Source organism: Triticum urartu, chromosome 1 (genome assembly GCF_003073215.2).
Source record: "Triticum urartu cultivar G1812 chromosome 1, Tu2.1, whole genome shotgun sequence".
NCBI lineage: Eukaryota > Viridiplantae > Streptophyta > Magnoliopsida > Poales > Poaceae > Triticum > Triticum urartu.
In genome coordinates, this window is record NC_053022.1 from 387,740,130 (window position 1) to 387,754,543 (window position 14,414).

At 46.8% G+C, this 14,414-nt stretch overlaps 1 protein-coding gene across 1 annotated transcript; it reads right to left on the reverse strand.

Moving 5' to 3' along the window:
• Positions 1-7,837: 7,837 nt before the first annotated feature.
• LOC125534330 (LOB domain-containing protein 12) lies at positions 7,838-8,896 on the reverse strand. Its single transcript, XM_048697585.1, has 2 exons — positions 8,534-8,896; positions 7,838-8,440 (listed from the first exon to the last, which is right to left on the reverse strand). The coding sequence occupies exons 1-2, from the start codon at positions 8,687-8,689 to the stop codon at positions 8,027-8,029; spliced, it is 570 nt and encodes a 189-aa protein (XP_048553542.1). The 5' UTR covers positions 8,690-8,896; the 3' UTR covers positions 7,838-8,026.
• Between the last annotated feature and the right edge of the window lie 5,518 nt (positions 8,897-14,414).

Here is a 14,414-nt window from a genome sequence, read left to right on the forward strand (position 1 = left end):
AAGAGTTTGGCAAAAGGGTACAATAGTGATCCAGGAGTGGATCACTGGACATCGGTCAAAATTATCCTTAGTGGAATAAGGATATGTTTCTCGGTTATGGAGGTGACAAAAAGTTCGTCGTAAAGAGTTACATCGATGCATGTTTTGACACTGATCTGGATGACTCTGAGTCTCAATCTGGATACATTTTGAAAGTGGGAGCAATTAGCTAGAGTAGCTCCGTGCAGAGCATTGTAGACATAACAAAATTTGCAAAATACATACGGCTTGAATGTGGCAAACCCGTTGACTAAATTTCTCTCACAAGCAAAACATGATCACTCTTTGGGTGTTAACCACATAGCGATGTGAACTGGATTATTGACTCTAGTAAACCCTTTGGGTATTAGTCACATGGAGATGTGAACTAATCACATAAAGATTTGAACTATTGGTGTTAAACCACACGACAATGTGAACTAGATTATTGACTCTAGTGCAAGTGGGAGACTGAAGGAAATATGCCCTAGAGGCATTAATAAAGTTGTTGTTTATATTTCCTTATATCATGATAAATGTTTATTATTCATGCTAGAATTGTATTAACCAGAAACTTGATACATGTGTGAATACATAGACAAACAGAGTGTCCCTAGTATGCCTCTACTTGACTAGCTCGTTAATCAAAGATGGTTAAGTTTCCCATAGACACGTATTGTCATTTGATGAAAGGGATCACATCATTAGAGAATGATGTGATGTACAAAACCCATCCATTAGCTTAGCACTATGATCGTTTAGTTTGTTGTTATTGCTTTCTTCACGACTTATACATGTTCCTATGACTATGAGATTATGAAACTCCCGAACACCGGAGGAACACTTAGTGTGCTATCAAACGTCACAACATAACTGGGTGATTATAAAGATGCTCTACAGGTGTCTCCGATGGTGTTTGTTCAGTTGGCAAAGATCGAGATTAGGATTTGTCACTCCGATGGTTGGATAGGTATCTCTAGGCCCTCTCGGTAATGCTCGTCACTATAAGCTTTGCAAGCAAAGTGACTAAAGAGTTAGTTACGGGATGTTGCATTACAAAACGAGTAAAGAGACTTGCCGGTAACGAGATTGAACTAGGTATGAGGATAACGACGATCCAATCTCGGGCAAGTTGTTGGAAATATGCCCTAGAGGCAATAATAAATTGATTATTATTATATTTCCTTATTCATGATAATCGTTTATTATCCATGCTATAATTGTATTGATAGGAAACTCAGATACATGTGTGGATACATAAACAACACCATGTCCCTAGTAAGCCTCTAGTTGACTAGCTCGTTGATCAATAGATGGTTACGGTTTCCTGACCATGGACATTGGATGTCGTTGATAACGGGATCACATCATTAGGAGAATGATGTGATGGACAAGACCCAATCCTAAGCATAGCACTAGATCGTGTAGTTCGTATGCTATAGCTTTTCTAATGTCAAGTATCATTTCCTTAGACCATGATATTGTGCAACTCCCGGATACCGTAGGAGTGCTTTGGGTGTACCAAACGTCACAACGTAACTGGGTGACTATAAAGGTGCATTACAGGTATCTCCGAAAGTGTCTGTTGGGTTGGCACGAATCGAGACTGGGATTTGTCACTCCGTGTAAACGGAGAGGTATCTCTGGGCCCACTCGGTAGGACATCATCATAATGTGCACAATGTGATCAAGGAGTTGATCACGGGATGATGTGTTACGGAACGAGTAAAGAGACTTGCCGGTAACGAGATTGAACAAGGTAACGGTATACCGACGATCGAATCTCGGGCAAGTACAATACCGCTAGACAAAGGGAATTGTATACGGGATTGATTAAGTCCTTGACATCGTGGTTCATCCGATGAGATCATCGTGGAACATGTGGGAGCCAACATGGGTATCTAGATCCCACTGTTGGTTATTGATCGGAGAACGTCTCGGTCATGTCTGCATGTCTCCCGAACCCGTAGGGTCTACACACTTAAGGTTCGATGACGCTAGGGTTATAAAGGAAGCTTGTATGTGGTTACCGAATGTTGTTCGGAGTCCCGGATGAGATCCCGGACGTCACGAGGAGTTCCAGAATGGTCCAGAGGTAAAGATTTATATATAGGAAGTCCTATTTCGGCCATCGGGACAAGTTTCGGGGTCATCGGTATTGTACCGGGACCACCGGAAGGGTCCCGGGGGCCCACCGGGTGGGGCCACCTATCCCGGAGGGTCCCATGGGCTGAAGTGGGAAGGGATCCAGCCCAAAGTGGGCTGGGGCGCCACTTCCCTTATGTCCCATGCGCCTAGGGTGAAGGGGGAACCCTAAGGAAGAGTCCCAAGGAGGGAAGGCACCTCCTAGGTGCCTTGGGGGGGAGGGAAACCTCCCCTGGCCGCCGCCCCTTAGGAGATTGGATCTCCTAGGGCTGGCGCACCCCCCCTTGGGCTCCCTATATATAGTGAGGGTAGGAGGGCCTCTTGACACACCCCTTATGCCTTTGGTGCAGCCCCTCCCTCTCTCCTAAGTCCTTCTCCTCTCCCGTGGTGCTTGGCGAAGCCCTGCAGGATTGCCACGCTCCTCCACCACCACCACGCCGTTGTGCTGCTGCTGGATGGAGTCTTGCTCAACCTCTCCCTCTCTCCTTTCTGGATCAAGGCATGGGAGACGTCACCGGGCTGTACGTGTGTTGAACGCGGAGGTGCCGTGCGTTCGGCACTTGATCATCGGTGATTTGGATCACGACGAGTACGACTCCATCGACCCCGTTCACTTGAACGCTTCCGCTTAGCGATCTACAAGGGTATGTAGATGCACTCTCCTTCCCCTCATTGCTGGTCTCTCCATAGATAGATCTTGGTGACACGTAGGAAAATTTTGAATTTCTGCTACGTTCTCCAACACAAGTAACATACCGATGACAAAGGAAACAACGTATGTTGTCATGCGGTTTGACCGATAAAGATCTTCGTAGAATATGTAGGAGTCAATATGACCATCCAGGTTCCGCTATTGGTTATTGACCGGAGATGTGTCTCGGTCATGTCTACATAGTTCTCGAACCCGTAGGGTCCGCACGCTTAACGTTCGATGACGATTTGTATTATGAGTTATGTGATTTGATGTACCTAAGGTTGTTCGGAGTCCCGGATGAGATCACGGACATAACGAGTAGTCTCGAAATGGTCGAGACGTAAAGATCTATATATTGGAAGGCTATATTCGGACATCGGAAAGGTTCCGAATGATTGCGGTATTTTTCGGAGTACTGGAGAGTTACGGGAATTCGCCAGGGGAAGTAGTGGGCCTTAATGGGCCATACGGGAAAGGAGAGAAGGGCCTCAAGGGGTGGCCGCGCGCCCCCCATGGCAAGTCCGAATTGGACTAGGGAGGGGGCGGCGCCCCCCTCTCTTTCCTTCTCCCTCTCCTACTCCTTCCCTCTCTCCCCTATTGGAAAAGGAAGGGGACTCCAACTAGGATTGGGAATCCAATTGGACTCCCCATATAGGCGCGCCCCTCCTAGGCCGGCTTCCTCTCCCCCCTCCTTTATATACGTGGGCAGGGGGCACCCAAAGGCACTCCAAGATTTGTCTTAGCCGTGTGCGGTGCACCCCTCCACAGTTACACACCTCGATCATATATTTGTAGTGCTTAGGCGAAGCCCTGCGCCGGCAACTTCATCATCACCGTCACCACGCCGTCATGCTGACGGAACTCTCCCTCGGCCTCAACTGGATCAAGAGTTAAAGGGACGTCACCGAGCTGAACGTGTGCATATTACGAAGGTGTCGTGCGTTCGGTACTTGATCAGTTGCATCGCGAAGACGTTCGACTACATCAACCGCGTTACTAAACGCTTCCGCTTTCGGTCTACAAGGGTAAGTAGACACACTCTCCCCTATCGTTGCTATGCATCTCCTAGATAGATCTTGTGTGATCGTAGGAAAATTTTGAAATACTACGTTCCCCAATAGTGTTGTGGGGTGAGATAGAAGGGTTGAAGATATTAAGGTAAATGGACGCCGGAATAAATGGGGGTCGGACGGCCTGGAATATCAGCACATCCGCATGGCAGTTTTTGCAGCGCGTTGCTACTTGTGAGCTGCGTTGGGATTTCTCCCGAAAAGGAGGGGAGATGCAGTATAGTAGAGATAAGTATTTCCCTCAGTGAGAACCAAGGTTTATCGAACCAATAGGAGAATCATGCAAAGCCTCGTGAATAGAACCTGCACACACAAAAGCACATATTTGCACCCAACACGGGCAAGAGGGTTGTCAATCCCCTTGAACTCGTTACTTGCAAGGATCAAATCTTGTATAGGTAGATGGATACATTGCAAGTAAAATAAAAGTAATAAAATTGCAGCAAAGGTATTTTGGATTTTATAATATGATAAAGGTAGACCCCGGGGGCATAGTTTTCACTAAAGACTTCTCTCTCGAACACATAGTATATGGTGGATGAACAAATTACTGTTCAGCAATTGATAGAAAAGCACATAGTTATGACGTATTCACGACAATGATCATGTATATATGCATCACGTCTGATACAAGTAGACAGACTCCTACCCGCATATACTATTATTACTCCACCAATCGACCGCTATCCATCATCCATTTATGGTATTAAGTTCATAAAAAACGGAGTAACGCCTTAAGCAAGATGACATGATGTAGACAAAGTAAACCCAATCAATATGAATAGACCCCATTGTTTTATCCTTAATGGCAACAATACAAATATGTGCCTTGTCCCCTTCTATAACTGGGATATAGAGCACCGCAAGATCGAACCCATCACAAAGTACCTCTCCCACTGAAAATAAATCAATCTTGTTGGCCAAACCAAACAGATAGATCAAAGAGAAATACAAAACTATAATAATCATCCATAATAAAGTTCAGAAAAGACTCAATTACTTTCAATGAATAATCTGACCATAAACACACAATTCATCGTATCCCAACAAACACACCGCAAAAGAAGATTACATCGGATATAACTCCAAGAAGATCGAGGAGAACATGGTATTGAAGATCAAAGAGAGAGAGAGAGAGAGAGGAAGCCATCTAGCTACTAGCTATGGACCCGTAGATCTGTGTGAACTACTCACGCATCATCGAAAGACAGTAAGGATGATGTAGAAGCCCGCCGTGATCGATTTCCCCTCCGGCAGAGTATCGGAAAAGGCCTCCAGATGGGATCACGGAAGAACGGAAGCCTACGGCAGCGGAAAAAGGGTTTGAGGTGGCCCACTGCCGGTTTCCCAATATTTGATAATTTATAGAAGTGGAATTAGGTCAGACGGAGCCTCGTGGGGCCCACAAGGTAACAAGACGCCCCCTAGGGCACACCCTGTTGCCTTGCCGTCTTCTCGATTGTCGTCTAGTCTCCTCCCGGTGCTTTTAGGGTCTCTCTTGTCCATAAAAATTTGTCAAAATGTTTCGTAGCGTTTGGACTCCGTTTGGTACTGATTTTCTGGAAAACCAAAAACAAACAGAAAACATCAACTGCCACTAGGCACTGGATTAATTGGTTATTCCCAAAAAATGATATAAAATAGAACAAAAAGTCATATAAAGTATCCAAGATTGATAATATAATTTCATGAAACAATAAGAAATTATAGATATACGTTTGACCTCTTTCTTACAAGTTGCGGCATTTGATCGAGGACGAGCAAACTCTAAGCTTAGGGAAGTTTTTTTTTGCAGATTTCTTTGGATTTCATGAAACTATAAGCTTAGGGGAGTTGATGAGTCCAGTTTATGACGATTTACCCCTTTTTATTTCGTTCATAGGATTCTTTGGATTTTATTGCATTCGTGCACCCTTTTTCTATGTTTTCACCAGGATATTATCCACGAGAATTGTTTGGAGGCCGATTTATGGTAATGAAACTCGCTAATTAATGTGATAAAACACTACCATAAAAAGGTTGAAGAAATGGGGGAAGAAACAACTCATGCACGGGACTCCAGAGCGCAAGACGACGTGTGGTACGAGCACATGCGCTCGTACAAGCGGTCATACCACCTGCCGCCGCCTCCACCTGGTCAACTGCTCTACTACTCTACTCTAGTACAAACGAATCAAGGGGGAGAGACAGAACGCACCCAGAAACACGCCCGGAACGAAGAACCCTAACCTCCGAAAGGATTTGGGAGGGGGATTGATCCAAGGAATTCGCCACCGAATTTATACAACATCATCATCATCTGTCTCCATCATCACCATCCCATCTCCATCTCTCTGTAATACATTAACTAATGTAGATTCACTTTTTGTATTACATCGACGCTACCACCATGTTCATCGTGATTGATCCCGCGATGTTTGAACTCTCGATGCGGGAGTAGGTTCCCTAGTTCCCGAGGATATGGAGGAACGCTAGTATGTTTACAATCATTTGAGAATAAGATTTGATATCCTCTTTATATTGTTATGTTTAATAATCTTCTTGATGTTGGGCGAAGTCGACCATCAAACATATGCCTTATTTAGACGGAAGGTTGTTACTATTGGTGTGAAGATGGGAAGCGAAGGTTGGTGGTGAAAGTACTTATCTCCCTTCTCCCCGGATCATTGCAATATGGGGTAAACAGATATGCTTTAGTTGTGTCCATGGGGAGACCCTTAATTACCATTCGGTAACTGGAGTGAGTTGAATGGTAGTGGCGTATGAGATACGGGGTTGCTGCATGTGTGCAAGTATTTGTACTTGGCTTCGCCCACAAAGAGAAACATATAAAGTGGTGTAGGAACCTTGACTTAGACTTATGCTTAGGCAACGATCATGTTAGATACATACTAGTGGGGAATATGGACTCCCTAAGAATGTTGTAGTTCTATCGATTCCAATAATCATTACATACGCCGTGCGCTACTTTATTTTAGTTTTATAGTTTACTTTGTTGTTCGCACCAATCACTCAATATTTGAAACTTCTGTTTCCACTTTGCTCTGGATCACAACTAACTTGCAGACATCGTGTGCATTAGGGATTTAGTTGTAGCCTTTTCGAAGTAAGAGTATCGATCCCACGGAGAGCACATGAATTAGTCGATAACCCTCCCACAAAGAGCACATAAAAATATAGCTTGTCGACAACCCTCCCCTACCCAGTTCAGGCCGGCTCGACCTCCTTCTTGCCAAGGGTTTGCTTTGAGGGTGGAAGGGGGGGCTTATATCCTTCGTCGATCAGCGACGTCTGGTGGCATTGGAGGGGTGGTCTTGTGTGCTGGGGCGGTGACCTTGGTGGTGGGAGTAACGATCCCTATGAGTGAGGCTCACAGCTCAGGTGCGGGCCGGTGGCCATGACCGTGTGGGCGGCGTGGTGACCGTTGTTCTGCGATCAATGGTGGTCTTGGAGGCGAAAAGTGCGTGCCAAGGGTAATCATTGCCTGGCCCCAACGGCGGCGGTGACTATGGGCGTCGTTCTCTTTGTGAAGGCATCGTCGAGGCTACTCTCCTCCTTCGGTTTGCTCTGGGTAAAAACCTTAATCTTTTTTGAATCGGGCAATGGTAGTGCTCCAGTGTCGTTCTCTTTATGAAGGCGATGTCTTGGAGTCCACAGTTCGTCGGGCCCATCATCGTCTCTTTGTGACACATGTGTCACGGTAGAGAACTCCGAATCTTTAAGCGATCGTTACGGGCTTGGAGTGGGTTGGGGTGACGTCGTTGTTGTTCTTATTCATTGTTGTATCCTGCCTATGTGTGTTGTGGTGTCAGAGTTGTATGCTTTGGGTTGTAATGATTGTTGCTTTATCTATAAAACAGGCGGTGAGCCTTTTTAGATAAGAACATGACAATGATCAGAAAAGCATGGATCTCGTACTAATTCTGGATCAAACACCTAGTACAACACAACAACACCAGCAGGGAGAGGTAGAGAGAGAGAGAGGAGTTCAAAATGTAAAAATAAGAGAAGAGTCATCATAACGCAATTAACCTAAACCCCTACACGTGCATAGCTAGCGACAAGCTAAGTCCTACACAAGTTGACTTTGACTAGCTAGCTACGTCCACAGGGACTCCCTCTTGAGGTGGTCCTGCTGCCCGTAGTGATGCACGTTGGAGGCCGGCGCGCCGCCGTAGCTGCTCATCAGCTGCGGCGGGAAGCCGCCGCCGCCGTTCTGCATCAGGAAAGCCTCTGCCGCCGCGGTGTCGTCGACGACCATCTGCTGCATGGCCGCCAGGCTGTGGCCGTCGCTTCGCCCTGCGTCGTCCTGGGACTGGCAGCCGTCTCGCTGCTGCATCTGGATGCACAGGATCTCGGCCTGCGCGACGGCGAGCTGCATCTGCAGCTGCGACACCTGGTTCTGCAGGAAGGAGATGGCCCCCACGCAGCCGTACACCGGGTCCCGCACCCGCGCGTTCGCCTCGTACACCAGGCTGCTCACCGCGTCCCCGCGCTGCTGCACCGGCAGCTCCTGCAAGTAATGGCATCTCATATGTTAGCGTCTGCGTGTCTCCGCGCGTCATTGCATGAAATATCATCTAGCTACGTAGGAGTATGCACGTACCAGGAGCATCTTGCTGACGTTGCTGGCGCCAAAGACCTTGTGGACGATGGCGAACTTGTGGGGGTCGTCGGCGGGGAAGAAGGGGGCAAAGATGCAGTCCTTGGTGCACCGCCGCCGGAGCAGCTTGCAGGACGCGCACGGCGACCCGCCGGCCATGAACGCGACCGTCGTATGTGCCTGCAGTGTATCAGCGCCGCCGGCGGCCGGCCGGAGATCTCTAGTGTAGTTTCTGTTAGGAGGAGCTAGAGCACTTGAGCCTGCCAGCTTGTGCAACTAGAGGCTTAGAGCTAGAGAAGCGAGTTCAGCAACAAGGAGCTCGATGGCGACCGGAGTGTGCGAAGCGAGCAGTTATTTATATCGGTCGACGACGACGACGACGCATGTGTGTGCTGTTGAGAGAGACTCCACGCCCGAGAGAGACAAGGGTAATTAGTACAGCGCTGTTGGCTAGTTTCTCAAGAGATGCCCTGCCTCTGACATAGTAGCTGGATCACTTGAAGAAAGTAAAGGGTAAGGGACTAAGGGTAGCTTAATTAATCTAGACAGCACAGACATAATTTTTCACGGAGGCGAAGTGTGGCAGAGGGTGATGCTTCCATTGGACACGAGGGCATCAAAGTCGCCGTTAATTACCAATAAGGAATCTTAGCCAGGACAACGCAAACCACACAATTAATTCTGTCAGAATGTCATGTCGCTCGGGTGATTACCATATTTACGTGCGTGCATGTGACGGCCGGATTTACTTGTGCTGTAGGCTGTATATATAGCATATATACATGTAAGTAACGTCTACGACATTGATAAGGCCTAAAGTGAACCAACGGTGCAGTGTGTACAGGACGTGGCTTAGGCAACTACGAGTACTAGTACTAGTATATATGTTTACTGTCGACCAGGGATACAAGCGACGTACGTACGTGAGCAGATGAGATCGTGGATCTGAAGCAAAGAATCCATCCAGCAGTGTGAAGCTTACTCCTTCCGTCGCGTAAAGCCAACGGTGCACCTAGTTGCTGAGGCAAGAATCTTCCGGAATTCCCTTGTCCCGAGGTCGTGTTTCTCCTTCATCTGCTGTGGCTCCAATCCATGACACTTAACTACCCGCCTCTTCTTCTTTTTTGGCAATAAGATTTAACTACCCGACTTTGTACAGCCCAGCAAGGCAAAAACGTTTGTTTTTCATAAAGAGCACGTCCTCTCATGAATGAAAATCCTTAATCTAGTCCTGACCAGTTGGATCCGGCACCTTCATGTGTTAAAACGCTGCTTTAGAAGGATGGCATACGATCCACTCGTACGTATGTACTGTCATTTCTTGTGATCATCGATCTGCCAATACTCATCACTTATGGCTGTGTACATGATCTAGTCACAGAAGTCAAGGGATTTTCTTTCTTAAAAAAGACACCCTCTAGAAATATGAAACAATTCATATATGCAGCTATGTCACCATGTGTGAACCTACAAAAGCTTATCCAAAAATATTTTCATTTGCGTGCACGCAAAAAAAATCCAGTTATATATAACTTTTAAGTGTTCTAACTTTTATGAAGGACTACAAGAGATCCTATTTTTCCAATCAAAATTCCGGTTACAAATGATTTTGTTTCTAAGTTGTGAAGCTATTAAAACGATAAAGGGATTATGCTTTTAAGAGTAGGCTTTTTGTTTTGCCAATAGTTATTTATATGTTGAAAAACCTACGACTATGGTTGTTCTGTGGCTCGGACCCTTAGTGAGATGATTTCTGGCATAATTAAACACATCATCACAACCATCAACTCCTGACCCTTAGAGCATCTTCAGCCGTTGAGCCTCCCAAGAGACATTTTTTCGTCGCTTGGGGGCTGCGGGCGGAAATTTTAGCCTGGGGATGAAAAAATTTCCAGCCGTGAAGGAGATAGCAGCCCGCGCCCTCACCCACCGCGCCCGCCGTCCAGGCCATGGCCGCCCAAGCCGCGCTCGCCCCAGGACATGGCTGGCCCGGCCTCGCCCCGAGCTCCATGGACGCCGAGCTCGAGAAACATGAGGGCGGAGACGGCGTCCTTCACCTTGAGTGCGTCCAGTCCACGGCCACCCCGTCCCAGCCCCGGCGAGCACCTCTGCGCCTCTCTCCGCTCCCTGGCCTCGCCGTCTCGTGGCTCCTCCACGGCCGCAGAAACCGCTACTCCTCCTCCAGACCTTCACTCGCGCGGACGGTCGAAGCTCCTCCTTCACTCGTGCCGCCGCGACGCGCCAGGCCTCAGCCACGCGCCAAGGTCACCTCCAAGCCTCTGCCACGCGCCACCCCGCACGCGCCGCCCCGACCATGCGCCTCAAGCTCCTGCGGCTCAGCCTCGATGGCGGAGGTTGAACCAACACACAAGCATGCGACTGCGACGAGCGGCGAGCGGTGACCGCGACCGCGCGGCAGCAAAGGCACGCAGTCAGCGAGCAGCGAGCCGGCGTCCGTGTGCAGCGAGCTCCGGCCCGGCCACACCACGACCACACGCCGGCGGACGAGCTCCCGCGACGTCGGCGGCGAGCTGCCGCGGCTTCGGACGCGTGCGAGCAGGCACGTAGGGCGGCCCCGGCGGCGAGCACAGCAGCAAGCACGAAGGCGCGCACGGAGGCAAGCAGACGGCGAGCGGCGCGGGTCCGTGGTTGTTGGAAGAAAAGACGAGGAGAGAGAGCTCGAGCGTGTGTCAGGTCAAAAGTGATAGGAGAGAGGGTGTTGCGAGGCTGCATGTGGGCCTTTGCGTGCAAAAACAATTCGCTGGCGCTCCCAAATGCCCCCCAGGCGGCTGGGTTTGGGGTAGGTTTACCGGCGCTAAAATTTCACGAATCCAGCGGAAAACAGGATCTTGGAAGCACGAGCGGGGACTTTTTTCACTGCCGGCGATGAAAAGGTGATCCTGAGGGGCCTTTTGGGGGACTAGTGAAGATGCTCTTAGTGAGATGATTTCGGTGCCTAGATTGTCTGCTTTGCATTCTGGATCTACCAGGTGCGGAGCTCGCCCACCATCTCCTAAGTCCTAACCCCGCAGCATTGTCAAACTCAACAATAGGCAATCCGGCCTCATAGGTCGACTGGAACCGGATCCTCTAACATTGATAAGGAATGTTAGAAAAGTTACAGTACCTTAACTTTCCTTCTTTCTATTCATATAATTAACGCTAAAATGACTTAAATTAATTTGTAAATTCATGATCTACTATGTACATTTATAGTAATTACATATAAACAAATTGATAGTAAAATAAAATTAATTTTGAATTATTTAGATCTACAGTAAATATTAATAGTAAACAGCCTGCTAACAATCCCTAACTCTCCTTCTTAAATTTACACTAGACTGGCATTGTAGTACGGTGACTTTTCTTGTGAACGTTAGAGGGTCCGTTTCTGTGGAGAAACACAAGCACGAAGCTCGATTACCACTTTGCTCCGCCTTTTGGAATAACCACAAGTGTGGAACTCGGCAGGATCAATTCCGGATGGTTGTAGACAAAAAAACTCTCGCATGTTTTCCTCCGTCCCGGGCCACAATTATCTGGGATTCTTATATTTATCCGTGACAAATGGGACCTACGTGTAATTTAGGTTAATAGACAAAACTAATATGTGAAATAGAAAGGTGTTTTAAGTGAAGCAAGAGTTATACTACTACATATTTGCAAGAGTACTTTGTACGCTTAGTCTTAATTTACTCACCCCAGTAACTGACCTGTGTTAGACCCCAGGTTGTAAGTAATGGCACTGGAGTAGTACTACTATGTTAACAACACTGATTCGGCTGATTAGATCCCGGCAAATTGATGTTTTTATTTCTATCCACAGATGCTTCATCTCGTGCGCAACTTGCAACCTATGTAATCTACGGTTTCTCTTTCACTCCGCTATCCCTTGACGGCTAGAGTAAACTCTTCCCATCAGGCTTCGCCGGCGAGCATGTGGATTCGCCTCCTCTCTATCCGCTGCTCCGGCGGCCGGTGGTGAGGAGGGCAATCCCAATGCCTCCGCTCTGGTTAGTAGTTTAGGTTAGGGTTTTTTTAGTCCTCGCAAGTGCGGCGCTCGGACGGATGGCGTCACTTTTTCTTCGAGTTTCTCTTTCGGCCTCGGATCCTCCTTGAGTTCATTCATCTGAACGTAGTCAACGAAGTTCCAGCGTAGATTCATATCGTCTATTTTGGACGGCGAGGTTAGGGTTTCTCATCATGTGGCGAGATTTGGTGTCAGATGTTTCAGATCTATTGAGGGGTTCAATGACGACGACTGTGGCTCCAGGGCACTGGTCCTTAGGGGCACGTGCATGAAGACTTCCCGCCTGTCATCGACAAGGTCAAGTCGGCTCCGGCAGGGAAACGGCGACAGCGGCGCGTCGGTGGGTCGTTCTGACGACGGTAGTGGTCGTTCGGTGGTCTCGGAATGTCGTTGTAATTTTTATTACATTTAAGGTGCTTTGTACCTCCTATGAACTTTGATAATAGATTTGAATCATTTTTGCAAAAAAAAAAAATTACAACCTATGTATATGCAATTTTCTTGGCTGAGTGATGCACTAACCAGACTGCTGAGATCTGTTTCTTGCATTGGGTTAACTTGGTACCCTCTTGCAACTCAAGCAGCACTTGATCTACCTTAGGGTTCATACGTCAATCCCGTTCCGGAGGAAATTTGAGGGGTTGAGGGGGAATTTTAGTTGCACGGGTTTTAAAATACCACTCCTTCCGTCTCAAAATAAATGTCAGTGCTAAATCAGCGACACTTATTTTGAGACGGAAGGAGTATTTATTAAACTAAATCAAGTAGTTTTTACTCATTCCAAGTGGATCGTTATGTAGTGAAGCTGCCTAGTCTTATAAGGATCAGTACGTAGTGAAGCCGTCTGGTCTAGTAAGGATGCCCCTTTGTACCAAAATGTAAGAAGTTCTTTGATTTTGCATAGGGCATAAAAAACATCTTACATTTTGCTAGGGAGGGAGTATTTGCGATCATCATAAAGTTGCCTAGAACTACAATTTTACGTCTAGATTGAAACAAAATAATTGAACCAAATAATTTGATTTATGTGGTACAACCTCCTTAAACATAATAAGTATCCGTGCACATTTAATGTCAGTAGCATAAAAATTAGATTAACAAGGAGAAGCTCAATTTTGTTTTAATTAAGATAGGGCTGAGTTTGAACCAAGAGACCAAGACTTGGGTTAAAGTGAAGGAAATATGCCCTAGAGGCAATAATAAAGTTATTATTTATTTTCTTATATCATGATAAATGCTTATTATTCATGCTAGAATTGTATTAACCGGAAACATAATACATGTGTGAATACATAGACAAACTTAGTGTCACTAGTATGCCTCTACTTGACTAGCTCGTTAATCAAAGATGGTTATGTTTCCTGACCATGAACAAAGTGTTGTTATTTGATTAACGAGGTCACATCATTAGTTGAATGATCTGATTGACATGACCCATTCCATTAGCTTAGCACCCGATCGTTTAGTATGTTGCTATTGCTTTCTTCATGACTTATACATGTTCCTATAACTATGAGATTATGCAACTCCCGTTTACCGGAGGAACACTTTGGGTACTACCAAACGTCACAACGTAACTGGGTGATTATAAAGGAGTACTACAGGTGTCTCCAAAGGTACATGCTGGGTTGGCGTATTTCGAGATTAGGTTTTGTCACTCCGATTGTCGGAGAGGTATCTCTGGGCCCTCTCGGTAATGCACATCACATAAGCCTTGCAAGCATGACAACTAATATGTTAGTTGTGAGATGATGTATTACAGAACGAGTAAAGAGACTTGCCGGTAACGAGATTGAACTAGGTATTGGATACCGATGATCGAATCTCGGGCAAGTAACATACCGATGACAAAGG